At 42.7% G+C, this 19,768-nt stretch overlaps 1 protein-coding gene across 3 annotated transcripts in view; it reads right to left on the bottom strand.

Moving 5' to 3' along the window:
- Window positions 1–19,768, bottom strand: part of Tmprss2 (transmembrane serine protease 2) — a 41,123-nt gene that overhangs the window by 12,318 nt on the left and 9,037 nt on the right. For 2 of the 3 annotated variants that reach the window (XM_050162035.1, XM_050162033.1), the window contains exons 2-6: window positions 18,446–18,513; window positions 15,574–15,799; window positions 4,098–4,184; window positions 3,299–3,433; window positions 1,019–1,145 (exon numbers count right to left, since the gene is read on the bottom strand). In XM_050162035.1, coding sequence (XP_050017992.1) covers window positions 1,019–1,145; window positions 3,299–3,433; window positions 4,098–4,184; window positions 15,574–15,799; window positions 18,446–18,460 — 590 coding nt within the window. In that variant the 5' untranslated portion in view covers window positions 18,461–18,513. The remainder of the gene's footprint in view (window positions 1–1,018; window positions 1,146–3,298; window positions 3,434–4,097; window positions 4,185–15,573; window positions 15,800–18,445; window positions 18,514–19,768) is intronic. The other variant, XM_050162034.1, reaches the window with a different exon arrangement.

Raw genomic sequence — 19,768 nt, forward strand, 5'->3', positions numbered from 1 at the left:
AGAGAAATCCCCATTAGAATCATAACTCTCTTCCCAGGCCTGAGGCTTGCCAGGCTTCGCGAGAGCCGTAGTTTGGATGTGGTTCACCTGCTCCAGCTCCACACTGAGAGGGCTCTGATGCAGCAGTGTTGAGAGGCAATAGGAACTTTAAGTAACCCTGTGTCACAGCAACTCTTCTCTCATAAAGGGATCAATGCCTTTCTAAGGGGTTAGAGCAGGTTGTTACAGCAGATCTGGTCCCCTCAATACCCGCCTGACGTGTGCTCATCGGCTCTTTTCTACCGTGAGGTGAAACGGTACAAGGCCTTCACCAGAAGCCGACACGTGATCTTTGATTTCCTCCGGAATAGTGGGCTAAAATAACCCCCCTCCCTTACAAAGTACCCAGCCTTAAGTGTTTTGTTATAGCAGAAGAAGCTGGGCAATGCTGGAGCCCCTGGCCGGGAAGGGATGGCGGGAGTTATTTCTTCTTAACCTTGGTTGCTGCACACAGAAATGAATTCTTTCTTTTTTGGTTATTTGAGACAGCGTTTCTCAGTGTAGCCCTTGCTGTCCTAGAACTCACTCTTATAGACCAGGCTGGCCTCAGTCTCAGAGATCTAACTGTCTCTGCCTCTTGAGTGCTGGGATTAAAGTTGTGCAACCATTACCACTTGGCAGAGAAGAATTCTTAAGTGTGGTTCTGCTCAGGTCTCTTCCACATCCAGAGCCTCCAGTGGCTCCTGAAGTGAACAGAGCAAAGACTCAGATCATCTGAAAAGTTCTAGGGACAGAAAGTGACCATTGCCTTTTTCTAACATCCCTTGTCCTGGCATCCCAACACTCCATGGGCATTCCCAGTAGCCAGGAAAGATCGCAGGACAGGTGGAAGTGAGCCTAGGCTGAGGTTGCCCTTGGTTGTGGGATCAGCTTTTGGAGGGTAACGAGTGTCTACAGCATCCAGTGCCTGGCACATACAGAGTTGGAGAAATGGTCTGCCTGCTGCCAGTGCCGTCGTGTTGGAAGGCACCATACTCACTTGTAGCCCATTTCTTTACAGGCTGCTCTCCCGTAGCTCTCATTCCAGTCATCCTGGCACACGGGATACCAGGCTTTCCTCTGAGATGAGTAAACCTGGAGGGTGAAGCTTGGTCCATAGAGGCGAACTGCTCAGGGAGAAAGAGAGCTCATAAGTTCTTGACTCTCAATCCACATCTTCCAGACGCTGTCCAGCCCCACACTGTCCATGCACACGCTCCCAGCTTCTTCCTAAGGCCATGGTTGTGCACACAGGACCGTGAACCCCTGTTTCCCTGGTAGAAAACATTTTAAAAGAATTCTGAATGGAAATGGCCCACAGCCCATTAGTGACCGTCTTTGGATGTCACAGCCAAGCAACATGGTGGAAAGTCATTCAGATGTCAGTGGGAATGAAGCCCTGACAGAAGCCACACACAAATGGGTCTTAGAGGCATGACACAAAGTGAAAAGAAGTCATAGCAGCCAACAGATCGGGCAACTCCAAGCATATGAGAAGTCCAGACTAGAAAACCCAAGGCCTGGAGAGATTACTCGGCCACTAAGAGCACATACTACTCTTGTAGAGAACCCAAGTTCAGCACCCATGTTGGTCAGCTCAGAACAGCCTGTAACTGTAGTTCCAGATCTGACGCCCTCTTATTCTGGCCTTCTGTGACATTACACTTATGTGGCATTACACACAACACACATTGCTACACGCTAGGCAATAGGATGTCACTCCTTACCCAAGAGAAACCACAAAGCCGTGAAAATCCCAACCACATAGTGCAAAAAGAACGAAGCCAATCTGAAAATTATGCAACTTCCAGAACTTGAAAAACTAAGCTATGGAGGTAGTCAAAGATCTGAGGCTGAGAGGAGACACCGCAGGCAGAGGAATGTGCAGGGCATCTGGATGTAGATACACAGTCACTGCTGAGTCTTTGTCAAACCCATAAGGTCACACCAGGGTAAGATAAAATTCAATACAAATTCACGGCTCTGGCTCTCAGGGAAGAGGTCCAGTGATCGGTGTGTGTTAGTGCCCAGGTGATTGCTGGAGGCAGAGTGACCTTTCACTGCAGGTCTACGAGTGTATTCAAAATTAAAGTGTTTAAATGTAGCTCAGACTATATACTTCCACAGTTAGTGATGGAACTGCCCGCATGGTGGTGGCTGTCTTCCCTCCCGTGTGTTCTCCAACACTGATAAGGAGCAAGAGGGAGGCAACATGATAGAAACAGGTCCCAGGAAGATTTTTTTTAAGTGTTAGTATTTTTTTCCTAAGTCTTTCAGAGCATAAATGATAAGTGAATGTATATGTTTGTGGTGTCCATCATGAAACATTGCCACTAACAATTGTGTGTGCTCACCTCCCTCCTTCGTACTAGGTCCTTTCTCTCGTCTGTGGTGAGAACACTTAGGGATTAGCTGCCAATGACCCTCAAGCACTTACCACTGGGCTGTTGACCACAGTCATATCACAGTTCTTCAGGTTTTTTTTTCCTGACAGTTTTGAGAAAGACTCAAAGAAATCAAACAGGAACTGGTGGGTTCTGATACTTGGGCAAGTGCATGCTCATATATGCCCTACTCTTGGGAATGCTCCATGCATATTCTTAAACATGTTACATTTAGAAGCATGAAAGTAAGTTATTCCCATCTATACAGGGCACATATCATGACAGGCCATTTGCCCCTTCCATATGAAAACTCTGCAAACTGTACAAACCCAAATCTTGAACACAGAAATGTCTTCCCAGCAGCTCAGATCCTAAGAAGGTATTCTACCTATCCATTCACAACCTAAGCATTGCATCCTGGGTACAAGATGGAATTGACCACCAGGAAGTGACTGGCCATAGCAGCACGTCAACACAGGTGGGTTGCTCAGCCATGAGCCCTGTGGACAAGGGAGTTGCGCTCAGACTCCCATGAAAAATGAAATGACATCTTTGCAAAGAAATCTCAAAGCGGCCATCCAAGGAGGTATGGTAAACAGGTGGAAACACTGCAGTTTGTGTGTGTGTGTGTGGTGGTGGGGATTGTTCATATATGCGTGATGAATACATAGTGCACGCCAACCTTGTATCTTCAACAGCCTGCTTGCTTTAACTGCCATCCTGACTGAGTCCTTTCTGACTTTGTCACCTCCCCATCACTCTGTGTGTTTCAGGGCCAGGAACACAATTCTGAGTGAAGGGATGCTAAGATGTATCAGTGGGCTGAACAGAACCCTGCTTGGCTGTCCCCCAGCTGCTGCTATATGGCGGACATACCAAGCCCAGTGCTTCCTCACCAAACTCACCACACCGGTTCTCATCTTCCTCATTGGGGCAGTGTGAGATCCCGTCACACCAGAGAGAAGAGCTGATGCAGGTACCCGAAGACCCACACTCCATCTCAGATGTAGAGCACTTGCTATCCTCTGGAACTAAAGGAAGAAAGGGTGGGGGACTCATCAGGCTGAGCATCCAAGAAACTGTAGAGCCCATAAAAAGCTTGCCATCTACCCTCAAGCCCAGTGAATAGAAGAAACTGCCTCCTCATAAGAAAGGGATATATCATTGCCACCTACACACATATGGAGCTAGGACTGGGCACTCTTCTGCAGAGCCAATGGGAAGGGTGCTTGGGTAAGGGGAGCCCTCACGCTTCCTCCTCTTTGTCATCTCGTGGGCTTCAGGGGTCCACTAGGTGCACATGAGTCTGCATCACTCCAGGCCACTTAAAAAGGTTACAAGATGTGGCATAGGAAGGGGACTGGCAGCCAAGGATGCCACAGTTGTGCAGTGATATACAAGGGTCAGGCTATGGCTATGCCTCCTTAAACATGCCCCATTTCATTCACTCTCCGTGGTCAGCAGGGTACAGCATGGTTGGTACCTGGATGGGAGAACTAGTTCAGGATTTTTAGGATATCCCAAGCCACAGGGTAGTGAAAGCAAAGCACAGATTCATGGGTACATGGAGGAAAGGGCTGCCTTGTCCAGAAGGAAAAAACCTAATTGGGAGGCATCAGGTGACTCCTTCAACCTGGGGAGCAGGGTCACAGTCATAGCCATGCACACAGTGGCAGCACCCAGCCCAAAACTTACAGAACCTCCAAAGCAAAACAACAGCTACAGCAGCACCCACAAGGACAGTGCCCAGGGCAAGGGCAACACACAGCGACTTCTTGGTTTCTGCAGAAGAGAGGAATGCTCAGGTCAGTGCTGTGAGAAGACGTCCTTCCACCATGCATCAAGTGTTGATGCTCCTCAGTATCCCACAGAGTTACCATGGAGTCATTCAACTTGAAAAATAACACAAGTCAAACATCTGTCTATAATCCCAGTAGTTGGGGAGGTGAGCTGGAGAGGTGAGGGAATTTAATACCGGCCTAAAATACATGTGTTACTATCCCAAAATACCAAAAAAGAGGAGGAGAAGCAGGAAGGGAAAGAGATTAGAAGTCCAAGTCCAAAATACACTTGCTACACATAACCAACAGTCTGTCTTAATGTGGGCACATTTAAACTTGCTTAGAATTCTTACATTTCCTATAGCTGGGAAAATCACCCAGATAGATGTCTGCAAGCTCTAGGCTCCTTGATATCCTGCCCAACTCAAACTTCCGTATGCAGATGTGCTGCTCTTAAGAAATTAACTAAATTTGTTAGTAATTAAGTCTCAGGTAATTCAGGTACTAATCTAGGACCTGCCTTCCTGCCACATCTAAGACAGCTGCTGGCCAATTAAGATTATTACTCCTACAATAATTTTCTGAAAATTATAATGGAGGGAAGTTTATTTGATTAGTAAATAAATAAATTTAAAAATTTTAAACCAATCCCAAGATAATTGCAGACAATATCATCATCCAGGAATTTAAGAACCCTTTTGTTTCTACTATGGATGGAATTCTGCAAGAGCTATCTGAGTTACCTTGTACACATATTTTTGTGATCATGGCAGCTATTAGTTTTGTTCTTCATATTATATCCTTAAAGAAATGGTTTGATAACAGAGTCAAGAATGAGAAATTTTAGGATGGATACAGTCTTTAGCTGAAAGAATTTATACAATTGAAAATGATAACATTAATTTGACAGGCAAAATTCAATCCATGCCAATAGGTTATGAAACTTTACAAAAGGATACTGAGAGGTTATCTAAAAGGATTCATATTGTTGAAATTGACAATTAAAATCTGTTTAAAAGTTATGATAAGCTAGCAGATAGAAGTATCTCCAGGAAGACAATCTGCATGCCATCCAAATAAGATCTAAGGATGAGAAAGTATCATTAACAGAAAATTTTAAAACCTTGGAATCATATGTGCAAAGTGAGAATCAGAAATTAATTGATTTGATGAAATCGTTAGAAATATTCACAGGTGAAGGGATTCAAGCATTACATATACAGTGGCAAAAAGATTTGAATCGATTGAGGAATTTGTCAGAACTGATAAGCAAGGAGAGGAAGTACAGGCAAAGGATTTAGCATCACCAGTACCTCCCAGAGTCAAAGATGACTTACTAAGAGTTTTAGCTACTTATTCTGTTATTGCCTCTGAAAAGACAACAAATACTCAATGCCAAAATGCAACTAAGAATGTAATTTGAAACCTATAGTATGAAAGATCTAAAAAAAAAATTAAGCAAGCATTAGTATCTTATGGCATGCATTCACCATTTGTTAGGGAGATGGTAAAGACATGGGCTTCAAATAATAGGGTTATTCCATATTTTATTGGCTTCAATTAGTCTCAATGGTACTAAAAGATGGGCTGCAGTCACAGTGGAAGTGATATTGGAGAGAGGAGGCTAAAGTCCTAGAACAGAAAGGTAGGGACAAAGGATTTTAGGTTTCCCAATATCTAATTATTGGTGAGGGCTGTTATGCTGATCCACAAAGTCAAGCTATTTAAAATGAACACATCTTGTCCATAAGCCAGCCTTGAATGCACAAGACAGGAGTCAAGAATAGGAAGAATAATTGAATCATACACTAAGGTCATGCAAGACCTAAGAGTAACCTTTAGTGACTTTTTACAAATATTAACTAAAGCTGTACAAATAGGGGTAACATGAAAAAGTTAGATGAGTACTTATTGAATCTCTGGCTTTTGAAAATGAAAATTTAGAATGCAAAAAGACTTGGGTCTTTAAAGGTAATATCAGAACCAAAGGATCCTGCACATAGTCAATGTTAGGTCATTTGACTATAATACTGAGGTTTGGGTGGATGAAGCAATTTCCAAAGATATGAATAGATATCAAAATACCAAATGCTTTAATTGTGGTAGAAGAGGACATCTGAGAAGGGATTGTAGACAAGGCATGCCTAGAAATAATGTTTCCTCTGGGAATGGCAAAAATAGATGGTCTCAATCTTCTGGATTATATAAAAGATGCAGCAAAGGCTGATATTGGACCAAAGAATGTAGATCACCAAGAGACAAAAAAGGCAACCCATTACCATGGGGGGCCTCTTACAGATCTCCAGGCTTAATGTTGCCCAGTCATTCTCAGTCACCATGGAGGACATGCCTTCCAGGAAAGTTAAAAAATCCAGTGCCTGTTGTAAAATATCATATTGCACTGAATGATAGAAAAGAAATGAAGGATGAATCAAAAAATCCAATTGAAAATAGAAAACACATTATTTTTGGCAGACTTCTATACATGATCAAAGACCAAAACTGAGAGTATAAATAAATAACATTGTAATTGAAGGATTATTGGACATGGGTGCAGATGTGAATATTACTACTCCAGATTCTTGCCATCCGAATTGACCTCTTCAGGAGGCAGATGTTCAATTTCTAGGAATTGAAACCATATCTCAAGTAAAACAAAACATGAGATGGGTTCAATGCATAGAGCCAGAAGGACAGAGAGGAAGACTCAAGCCATATGTGGCTAATATAGCAGTCTATCTAAGGGACTGTGATCTGTTGCAGCAATGCAAAACCCAGATTAACATTCCTGTAGTCTCAGAAATGGAACATAAACCAACTCATCTTACTGAGAAGTGTATTATAAGGTACTACAAAAAACAATCACCAACCCTTCAGGCCATGTGGCAATATACAGATTAATACAAATGGGTCAAATTAATATGTAAGAGCTAGCCAGTAAAAATCAAGAGCTAATAGGCCAAGCAGTGATTTAATCATTAATCAATTAATTAATTAAAAAAAAAACATGCAGTTTCAAAGCAGCAGCTTCCTGGTTTACCAGCACAAATGGCTCTAACTCTTTTGGGAGATTCAGCTATGGGACACTTGAATGGGGTTTGTGGGCCCAGGTGCTTATATGTCCCTGTGGGGTTATGAGAAAAGTAGCTGAGACCATGCCTGCAGCTCAGTGCCCCTCATCTGAGCAGGCAATGGGATCTGGTCTTCTAGGAGTGCACAGGTAGGAAAGCATGGTGAATTCCACTGCCACACACAGGGATAATTCCAGGCCGTGCAGTGCTCTGCATCACATATTTAGCTATTACTCAAATAAAAAGGGTTTATTGTTGCATGTTCCTTCTTAGAGTTAAAGTAGTGAGCACAGATCCTACCTGATGGTTCCAGAGCGGGCAGTAATGGTACCTTTGCCATTCTGAAAGTTGAAGGGAGGCAGAATCAGCACCCAGGGCCCCCGTGACCAAGCTGCTTACCATTTTAAAAGCATGCCAGGACAGAAAAGAATTTCAGATACACAATAAGACATATTCAGACATAAAAGGCCTCTAGGCTTGGGAGATAGAAAAAAAGAGTATAGAGAGTTATAAAAAGAAGTAAATGTTTTTTTTTTTAAAAAAATAAAACTAAGTCTTTAAAGAAACAGAGTAAACTTGCAGAAAAAGTAATAGAGTAAGAAAAATAAACCATGTAAAGATGGAATATACACAGAGAGTCTTTATTATGTATATTATTGTGTTTTCTGTGAATTTTTGACTATGATGGAGTTAAGTACAGAGAGATATATCATTGTGCAGGCTGTTAATGCACAATGGTTAAGCTGTTGGTTAAGCTAAACCAACATATATATCTTAAAGGTGCCTTGACTTAAAAATATGGGTCTAAATATATGCTGCTTTGGAAAAGAGAATCTTCTTTTGTTTCCACAGAGGATGAGAAACTGTGGATTCATTCCAGCCTAATGTAGTTTGATGCACCAGGACCATCTGAAAGGTCTCTATAAACAGTCCCCAAAAATTACTTTGCCCAACAAAAAAAAGCAAGAAGCAGTTTGGAGAGAACTATGCCCAAATTCCCTAAATTATTGTTTATAAATGTTTGTTTACATTTAAAAGGGAATATGTTATAGAGATTTTCACTGGTATGGATCTTACTCTATTGATACAAATTTTAGGTCAATTTTGTTATATGTGTGTTTCTGCTCTTGATTAAGGTATTTTGTTTGTGAAGTTCATTAAAATGTAATGTATAATTAAGAAATATAGTCAAGCTTGTAGTCATGTTAGTTAGGTTTTCTAGATATATAGAAATATATTTCAGTTAGGTATTCTTCAAATCTTTCAGAGACCCTCAGAATATAGTATTTAAAATGTTTTGAGAAGTTAGGACTTTTTATGACAATGAGACACATCTGCTCCTGGCAGCACCAATCTGCTTTGGGAGGATAATGGGCATCAAAGAGGATCCTTATGGCATTGGTTGGACATTTGGGCATGAGACTGTTCTTGCCTGGACTGCTTGAAGCTGTGCTGTATGAAGTGGACATGCAGAACTCACAGAGAAATGACTGCTGAACTTGCCTAGGGGTGGGACAATCCTTTGGGGTTCATGCTTCATGAAAGAGTCTGCTAGACATTCTGTAGGACACAGAAAATATGCCTGACAAACTGCCAATATAGGCAGAACTGTCTTTGAAATTTCCTGCTTCATGGAAGACTCTGCTAAATACTATGGGCCTGTAGGCTGAAGATGGATGCTCCAGTGTTGCAGAGGAACTTCGGGTGACTGTCCAGGCAATGAGATCTTTGTCAATTCTGGAGTTTCAGGAGTTGCTTATAATGTACTTTTTGTTAACCTAGGTAATATTTTATCCTTTTGGGGTCTTTGATAGAGTTGAAGAATGGATAGTTGTAGTTGTAGCTTTCCTTGGTTGTGATAAAGGATGAAGCAGATATAAATGTTGTAACTGTAGTTGTTGCTTGATAACTGTTTTGTTATATGTAATTTTGCTACGTTGGGTTAGGGCCTTCCTTTTTATTTAGACAGCAAAGGGAGTTGATGTGGGATTCCTCTCTATATGCTGTGAATACCATTTGTTAATAAAGAAGCTGTCTTGGGCCTGGTGGAGCAGAATAGAAGTAGGCGAGGAAAACTAAACTGAATGCTGGGAGAAAGAAGGTGAAGTGAGGGGGAAGCCATGTAGCCCCACCAGATGCCAGATGCCAGACGAAATCTTGCCGGTAAGGCACAGTCATGTGGCAATACACAGATTAATAGAAATGGGTTAAATTAAGATGTAAGAGCTAGCCAATAAGAAGCAAGAGCTAATAGACCAAGTAGTGATTTAATTAATATAGTTTCTGTGTGGTTATTTTTGGGGTTAAGCAGCCAGGAACAAACAAGTGACTTCCTACCACAGAACATGCACTAATTTTGGGGGAGCGATTAATAACAACTACATCAAAAGTGATAGAATTTACCTTATAAAGAGAGGTAATTGGATCCTTCCCAGCATTGTAAGTGACATACCAATAATTGGAACCCCTACATTCTCCACTGATGCAAATAAATCAGGAAACGCAGGTTACAAATTAGAAGATTTAAATAAGGTGCAACAAAGCCCTTATAATTCTATCCAAAGGACAGAGTTTTATGCTATTTTCATGGTACTTAGGGATTTTAAAGAACCTCTCAAAATAGTTACTGATTCATAATATGCAGAAAGAGTTGTTTTGCATATTGAAACTGCTGAGTTCATACCAGATGATACAGAAATGACTTCATTATTTATTCAGGTTCAAGATATAATCAGGAATAGGCTTTGTCCCATATACACGACCCACATCCAATTCCATATGGGTCTGTCAGGTCCTCTAGCACAAGATAATGGAGAAATTGATTGATTATTGATTGGAAATGTGCTGAAGGCCTCAACATTTTATTAAAAAGCACCATTTCAATAGCAAAGGTTTAAAAGGGACTTTTTTTTTATTACATGACAAGCTAAGGAGATTATAAGGAGATGTCCTACTTGTTCTTTCTATAAACAAACATTACTGCCTGAAGGGAGTAACCCAAACAGTACTCAAAGGAATGAAATCTGGCAGATGTATATGTTACAATTTGTAGAATTTGGAAAATTAAAATATATACACCACACCATTGACACTTATTCAGGTTTTCAATGGACTGTTGCTTTGAGTTTGGAAAAGACTGACACAGTAACCACACATTTATTAGAAGTTATGGTTATCATGGGTATTCCTGCACAAATAAACAAAGACAGGCAATGGTCCAGAGTATGGCTCTAAGAAAATGAAACCTTTTTTTTTGCTTATTATAATATAAAGCATATTACAGGTATACCACACAATCCTACAGGTCAGGCAGTTACAGAAAGATCAAGTCAAACTATAAAAAATATGTCAAACAAACAGAAAGGGGTGAAACATACCCCCAGGAATAGATTGCATAACGCTTTATTAACCTTGAGTTTTCTTAATGCTAATGAGAAAGAAGCAACAGCAGCAGAGAAACATTGCATTATAGAAAAACACTTCTGAATTAAATCAGCTGGTATATTTCAAGGATGTGTTAACTCCAGAATGAAAATCAGGAGATGTGCTACACTGGGTAAGGGGTTTAGCTCTTATTTCCATTGGAAAATAAAAGCTATGGATACCATCAAAATTAATAAAGATTCAGCTTAAAAAAGATAAACCTCTTGAGAAAGAAATGACAGCTCATCCACAGAGGTAACAATCATACAGGTAATACGGAATCCTCATAAGGGTTGGGGCAGGGTTCTGTTATTGTCTTTGCAGGAAAATACCCATCTTCAAAAAGCCAAGAGATATTGGATGCCTAAAGAAGAAAAGATAGCTATCCAGAAAGAATCACCAACCAAAGAAAAATCTGACTTATGATACCAATTTCACTACCTAAACATACATATTCCCGTGCTTCTCAGTATGTAGTCATGACTCACTTAAAAATCAAAGCTGGCTTTGAAATTGGACAGTGGCTATCCTTCTCTAAGTCCAAGCATGTTGTTAAAAGAAAATGTCAGAATTTCTGCCTCATATCAGTAGCTACCTGGTATGGGGCAGAAGAAAGATAAGATTTAGAAACTACTATTATCAAAACTTTGCTTTCAAAAATTTTTAATTCTCCCCATACCTATTTTTGTCTCTATGACACCTTTGTTAAATATATGTCTATATGAATAATGTTTAAGTTCTCCACAATGAAAAATAAATTTTCCTGCAGTAATCTTTGAAGTTTCCAGAAAGAAGATTGGGCCCCACAACAACAATGATGTCATCATGCTGATAGCACCATCTTAAGATCAGTTTTGGGTTACAAACTGCTCAAGAAGATTCCAACTTGGCTAGCTGAGATGGTGTACCTTCTTACAAAATGTTCTGGCCAGAACTTCAAATAAGAACTTCAGAAAACCCCTACTGACTTCTCAGAGACTATTTGCAATTATACCAGACAGTAATCTTGAAAGTTAACCATCATTTTTAGTTTTTACAGGATCCCATAGAAATAACATCACTTTCATGACAACTGGAAGTAATTCTAGAAAACAATGTCCCTTTTCCCAACAAAGTTTGTCCTCAGGATTAGGGACATCTATTAGGGGTTGGTTATAAGTGGTGCAGGGTTGGAGATGGAAACGAAGTGAGCTCAGGGATCTCATTTGATAAAGAAAAAAAGGAGGGATTGGATGGGATAGTATAATAGATTAGATTATTACATGAGAGCTAAAATTTATAGACAATTTACATTATTTACATTGGCATAGATTCCTATATTGATACAAATTCAAATTATATTTCTTATATTAATATGCTCCTATTTCTGTTTACAATATTTGTGCACCTATGCAAAGTTATTTTGTCATATTGTATGTATGCCTGCTTCTACCTCTGCTTAAGATATTTTGTATATTGATGCAATTTTAGGGTATATTTATCATATTGCACTACACATTTCTACCCCTGATCAAGATACTTATACATTGTTTACATTTGGAGGTCATTGTACTCATTTGCTGCACAGTTGTTTAAATATTGTTTAATATTTTTAATATGAAGTATTAGTCTTTAAGTTATATAGGTATTAAGAATTATAGGTCAATAGTCATCCATGTTTGTCATACTTATAGTTAGACTAATCAGGTTCTTTAGATACATAGAGATTGTAATACATAGAGATAGATAGGTAATCTTGAACCACTTCAGAGAACTGTAGAATATGGCATTTAAATAACTTAGGGTTCTGTTGATGTGAGACACGATTGGTCCTGGCACCACCGATCTATTCCGGAGAGAATGTTGGGTACTGAAGACACTCTACTTGGAACTTGTTTTATTTTTGACAAAACTGGCCTTTGGGCAAAGAACTGGCCCTGCTTTGACCACTGACAAAATGCACTGTGTCCAGACTGGATAAACAGGATACAAGCAAAAAGACTGCCAAACCTTGCCAAGACAGGGTAAGAAGGTTTTGAAAATTTGATTTCCAGATCCTACATAGTAGAAGAAGAGAGTTTCATCCAACAGGCTTCTCTGACCTCTACACACTCCGTGGAACCTCACCCACCAAAAATAAATTAATGTTCAAAACAAACAAGCAACAACAAAACCCCAAACAAGGAACTAGAGAGATGGCTTAGTAGCTTAGTAGCACTTGTTGAAGACCTGAGTTCAGTTCCCAGGTCACACTCGGTGACTCTCAACTATCTTTTACTCTAGTTCCAAGGGATCCAGTGCCCTCTTCAGGCTTTTACGGGCCCTGTATGCACATGGTGCACATATGTTAGTGTAGGCACTCATAAAATAAAAGTAAAAATTCAGCTTAGAATAAAATAATTTGGAGAATATTTTCTAATAGTTCACTGATTTCTCCAGCCATAGCAAACAGGGATAGCACTCTGGACAGAGTTTTGAACCAAAAATAACATCAAGTTTCAGAAGAAAGAACCAGATGTTAGGAAAGGGACCCTGATTTATCTGACACCTGGCCTCTGACAGTGAGGGACACATCACTCCCAACAACTCCCTCTTGAGGTGAAGTTCAAGTCTCAGGGGTCCCTAGAGGTTTCTTTGAAAGAAAGGCAGAGAAACAGGGCAAGGGAAATATCACTGAAACAGACACTCCCAGGCTAGAGAGTGCCTTCAAGCCTGTGAATCCCAGCTACATGCAGTGTACTTCCAGAAGTCAGCAGGACAGGGTCACCTAGAGTTCTGGAGTCAAAAGACCCAAGCTGACCTGCTTAGGACCTGAAGGCTTGCTTTTATCTGGCTACTGCATCCTGCTAATGGCATAAAAGCTTTCAAAGAGCTCCTGGGGACTGATCCTCATCCCTATCAACGGGGATTGTGCTCCTATGGTAAAGTGGGCAACCTGTACTCCCAGCAGCCTCACAGTAGAGGCCCAGGTCTGAAAGCTTCACCAGGTGGCGATTTTATCAAAACCCAGTGAGAGGTGACTATGCCTTCAGGCGCCAGGGTGGAGCCACCCAGAAACCCACAGGAGAAATTCTTGATGGCTCACCTGACGAATTACCAAGCACACTTTCCTCTTTGGGCAACTTATCTACATGCCACTGTACCTGAGGTAAAATAACTTGCTTAAAGCTGGCCATGTGTCTCAGAGGTAAACACTTGCCGAGCATGTTCAGGAGCCTAGCTCAGCTCAGCCGGGGGAAAAAAACAAACACTAAATCAGTAACTTGGCTCGTGAGTAAGGGAGATTAAATCAGGTGTCCTTCAGTTCTGGTTGGGGCATGTGCAGAGTCACAATCTGGCTGGTTTGCTCAGGACTGTGTCTGTAGCAACAAGCCCCCATTTCACCTCTGGACAGGCAAGTGTCACCAGCTGCGGTCAGCTCCGCACAGATTTGCATGGTTCAGTCTTGGGCCACTGTTCGTTTACATCCATCTCTACCAGCACAGCCTGTTGACTCAACCCTGCGGTATCTCTGCATCACAGGATTGTTGACTTTGAATTCTTCAAAGGCTCTTGCAGACGCACACACTGCCACTCAAATGGGAACGCTCCATGACAGTTGCTAGAGCAAACAGATAAACCGAAGTAGAATGTCCTTACACTCGGGACTTTTGATTTAATGCTTTCAACTTAATGTGCTGTTCCAGAGCTCAAGATCATTCTGGCAAAAAAAATGTAGACTTTTTATGTCTTATATGTCAACAACATGTGTTTTCTTTTTGGTGTATGTGTGTGTGTGCACATGCCCTCAGAGGCTGGAAGATGGCATTGGATTCCCTCCAGCTGGAGTTGTAGAACTCAAGTACTCTGTAAGAACAGCTAGTGCTCTTTACTGCTGAGCCATTACTCCAGCCCCAGTAACATAATTTTAAAAACAATGTCAAGGGGCGTTTAAAAGATAATAAAATAAAGTTACTAAATTACTTTCCAGTCCATGGGACATGGGCATCAATCTGTACTTTTGGCAAGCCAATGGTAGGAAGCCCAAGACACCAGTCTGAAAGCCTGACCATCAGATTTCATCCAAGTACAGTCAGAGGTTTTACAATGCAGGTTTGTAGTGGAAAATCACAGCCTAGGGTGTATCCTGTCTATACATAGGCACCTGGCAGGAAACTAACATATTTTTCCCATGTCCGTCACTTCCTGATCACTGGGAACAGTCTGAATTAAAAGATGGGGGGACACAGGGGTAAAGAATCTGGAGAGAGAATAACCTACTGAGAGAAAGGGCCAAGGAGAGGGTAAAGACATTCAGCTTTCATACTCAACCTCCAGCATTGTTCTGGGATTACAGGAGGGGTTGAGGACCTGACACATTCATTCCTGTGCTATTCCCAATGTGTCTTCTAAACACAGAGAAGTGATCGGGAATGGGAGAGCAGTCATGCCACAGCTGCCTGGCTCCCATAGAAAGGATACAGGCAGACCCTGGAAGGAGAGAAACCCCCTTGTGGGGGAGACCCTTTTGCTGGGGGCAAGCACTGGCAGATGTGAGAGTGGTAACCGCAGGAGGTATCTTAACCTTGAACCCTCTGTCTTCTGTGCACACCAATAACACGTAAGACTCCTAACCTCGAGTGCTTACTATTGATTCAAGACAACACACCCAAAAGCACAGAGGCAAGAATAATAAACCATGTACCAAAAGACCAGCTGAGCTAGGCAAGCACACAGTGGTGCTACAGTAAAAGCCAAGGGGAGAATAAGGTCTCTCCCTGCCAAAGAAGAGGTGAGGCCAGTGCCACGGCCCTGACCAGCTACAGAGTGGAAGGCAAACAGCTCTGGCTGCCAGCGCAGAGTTAATGACAACATATAGGGGAATAAGAGATCCCAAGAGAAGGCAGACCCAGAAACTGCAATGCCGAAGAGTCTTACTTGAGTTTGAGGTGCACGGTGTCCCTGAGGACCTGCGCTGTGTATGGATGACAGGTGTTGAGACCTGTGTTGTAACCCTCGGGGCGTACTGGGGCACTGGAGATGGGTAGTACTGGACTGGATACAGGTTGTGGCCATTGGGAGCCACAGGTGGCCTCGGTGGGTAGAAATGCTCAGACTGATACCCATGGTTCTCATAGTAAGGTCCAATTCCTGGAGGTGACCCCTAAATGATGGAAAAAGAGATCCAACAGTTACATCTCTCGTGCACCGTAAAGTTGGGGAAGTTAGCAGCATGACAGGGGGAGAGCCAGCATATTCACCAACTATGGTATTGCAACTACTTGCTTAGAATGACTAGACTCTGAGTCTGAATTAACTAGAATCCTTAACAGTATGTGTTTCTTGGCTTTGGTTTCCTGGTTCACTTGTTTCTATTATTTGTTCTTTGAAATAAAGAAACAGTGACTGTAATTGAGATTCCATAGGAAAAAAAAAATCAAAGACAAAAATGAATACAAGTTTAGAGTCAACAGTCACTGAGCTAGAATCCCATTGCTTTGGTTTCCTCCTCCAGGTTACCCCCCGAGCACTGGGATGTGAAATCACAAGCCAGGCTGGATCAGAACAGATCATGTCTGAGAACTCACTTGCTGAAGAGACCACATTCAGCTCCTGTGTACAACCTTAGGTGTGGTAAGTGCACACTTTTCAGCTGAGCTGAGAATCCGCTAGAATGAACCCAAGATGCAGGCTCCTCCGGCTATTCCTACCAGGGCCCCTTCTTCCATGCAGCTGGAGTTGGCAATCATTTACCCACCTACCCTCACCAGGATGTTGTTAGCTCAGCATAAGTTACCCCATCTAGTATGGGCATCTTGGTGCAGAGGGTTCAGGTGCCCTTTCAGGGGAATTTGGGGGCCCAACCGTGTGATGTGTAGATGTGAAAAAAGCAGGCTCCTCTGTTGGGGTGTCAATCCTTTTACTTAGCCCATTTCGCATGACCCTCCCCAGGCTGCACTCCCAAGCCTGGCAGTCCCTCATAACTTGGTAGCTTGGCATTCTATTTCCACTCTCCTCATTCTCTCAGTGGCTGGACCTCTTCTGGAGACCCCACTTCACTTCATCCATGTCTAATGGTTCTTACCTAAGACCTCTCCAGCCCCCTTTCTGCTCAGGCTCTCTCACAGACCTCAGGAATAATGAGGCACCATCCTCTGGAAGCAGATATCCTCAGTAGGGGTCACTAAGTATTCCAACTTTTTAAAACTAATTTATGCATTGTGTGTGTTGCACATGTGTGTAAACAGGGATCAGAGGACAACTTGTGAGGGTCAGTTGTCTCCTTCCACCCTGTGAGTTCCAAATATTGAATGCAGGTCACCTCTTACCTTATAGAGCTGTCTTTCTGGCCTAAAGGTTGAGAATTTTAAGCATGGCAACATGAATACTCCAAGGTTAATAATCTGCGATTAGTAACTCAGCTCCCTTCTTCGAGAGTCCAAAGATTGTGACTTGAAGCTAGAGAGGTGGGACAGTGAAAGCCACCTCTCATCTAAACAGAACACTCCAGATTCAGAAATCAGGTGAGTGTCTGGCTCAGATCCAAATGGCCTCAGAGTATGCTCCCCTCCTAGGAGGAAAGGCCAAGATGTGCCAAACACTTTGTCCTGATGGAGCTCTTAAAATTGTAAAGAGATCTAGTGGGCTGGAGAGATGGCTCAGTGGTTAAGAGCATTGCCTGCCCTTCCAAAGGTCCCAAGTCCAACTCCCAGCAACCACATGGTGGCTCACAACCATATATAATGAGGTCTGGTGCCCTCTTCTGGCCTGCAGGCATACAAGCAAACAGAGTAATGTATACATAATAAATAAATAAATAAATAAATAAATAAATAAATAAATAAATATTTTTAAAAAGAGATCTAGTAAAAACAAACAACCTTAAGTATCAGAGACCCACTAAAATGGAACACTGGCATGTGTCCTAGGTTCCTAGAACCTTGAAAAATATTCTTATTAGCCAGTAAGTATTTATAAATGTGGAATATATAAGGTGGACTGGTCAGGCTTGAGGATGACAAAAACAATGGCTTTTATTGCTCTAGGGAACACGCCCGGCTAGTTCAGTCGTAGAGCTCAAGACTCTTATAGCTCTAGGGAATGGGCTCCCAGCAAGAATGGACGACCCAACGCCTTATATGGGTGTGGCTGTTCCCCAGTCATCGAGAGGCACACACCCGCAGGGCTGTCATACACCCTCCTCCCTAACCTGATGCTCTCTGCCCCATCCCTCCTCTCCTGTAGGCACACCTATTGCCTTGAAGGAGGAAAGGAACACACAGAGAGTACCAACCCCGCTTCTGCCCAGCATGGCTTTCCAGACACTCCAGGCCATATCAGGCTCCATCCTTGCCCTCATCCTTTCCTGCATAACTGTGGCATTTTGAACAAGAATGCCCCTGTAGGGTCATATATTTGTATGCTTAGTCGCTAGGAGTGGAACTCTTTGAAAAGAATACAAGAATTAGGAGGTGTGGCCTTGGTGTATCACTGGGGATGGGCTTTTGGGTTTCAAACCCCCATGTTGCCTGTAGATCAGGATACAGAACTCTCAGCTACTGCTGCAGAAACTACCTACATGCCGCCATACTCCCTACAAAGCTGATAATGGACTAAACCTCTGAAACTGTAAGCAAGCTCCCAATTAAATGCTTCCTCTTGTAAGAATTGCCTTAGTCACGGTGTCTCCTCACAGTGATGGAACAGTGACTAATTCAGAGACGTTGAACAAAGGGCCACCTGCTCACAGCTGTGGAAGAGGGACAAAGGAATATGGAAACGGCCAGCGATGTAAGAATCAACCACTTACTGATGTCAAAGCCATCCTGGCTGTGTCAGCAGCATGAGGAGGTGAGTGTCTGGCTTCTTCCAGGTGCCCTGGTGGAAAGCACACACGGTAATATTTCAGTACGATTGGTTTTGGAGGACTCTAGGTGAAGGAGACATTGTCCTAGAGCAAGCTGCAGCTCTCCCTGGCCTTGAGCCTTCACTCCATCTACACCTTCACAGGTCTCCTCATTCCTGGTGTGGTTATGCCATGGGGCACAGAGAAACTCATGAGTGGGACTGAGAGACAAGTTGAACTACTGTGACCAAGAGAGCCTGGCCTTGAAGAACTGGGGACAGGCAGATGGCCCTGCCTACACAGGAGTACTCATGGCTGAACCTGGGATTCCAAGTCCTTCCACACTTACATGGTTTTCAGCGGGGAAACAATAATGGTTCCCCCCAGTCACATTCACCAAAAGGAAGATTCATGGGAGAAAAACACAAGAACCATCAACAAGAAACATCAAAATCCCCACCCCATAGAGGGCAACAGCAGGCCTAGAAGGCAAAGACCTAGGGCTGCCGTCTACCTGTGCCCCTTCCTGGAGGCATCCTTGGCCAGGTAACTGAAGGAGCCTGACTCTGCAAGGTGGATACCATGACTGACATTGATAAGATGAAGTTCACTGCAAATGTCCATGGAAGGGGGTCTTCAGAGAGCGGGGCAGCAGAAGAGCGGCTGGCAGGACCAGAAACACCCTTTTTAATTTTATTTATTTATTTATTAAAGATTTCTGTCTCCTCCCTGCCACCGCCTCCCATTTCCCTCCCCCCCTCCCCCAGTCAAGTCCCCCTCCCTAGTCAGCCCAAAGAGCAATCAGGGTTCCCTGCCCTGTGGGGAGTCCAAGGACCTCCCACTTCCTTCCAGGTCTAGTAAGGTGAGCATCCAAACAGCCTAGGCTCCCACAAAGCCAGTACGTGCAGTAGGATCAAAACCCAGTGCCATTGTTCTTGACTTCTCAGCAGCCCTCATTGTCCGCTATGTTCAGAGAGTCTGGTTTTATCCCAGGCTTTTTCAGACCCAGTCCAGCTGGCCTTAGTGAGTTCCCAATAGAACATCCCCATTGCCTCAGTGTGTGGGTGCACCCCTCGCGGTCCTGAGTTCCTTGCTCGGGCTCTCTCTCCTTCTGCTCCTGATTTGGACCTTGAGATTTCAGTCCGGTTCTCCAATGTGGGACTCTGTCTCCTTTCATCACCTGATGAAGGTTAATATCCAAGAGGATGACTATATGTTTTTCTTTGCGTTCACCTTCTTATTTAGCTTCTCTAGGATCATGAATTATAGGCTCAATGTCCTTTATTT

Source organism: Alexandromys fortis, unplaced genomic scaffold (genome assembly GCF_014885135.2).
Source record: "Alexandromys fortis isolate MF-2015 unplaced genomic scaffold, M_Fortis_MF-2015_v1.1 scaffold_128, whole genome shotgun sequence".
Classification (NCBI taxonomy): domain Eukaryota; kingdom Metazoa; phylum Chordata; class Mammalia; order Rodentia; family Cricetidae; genus Alexandromys; species Alexandromys fortis.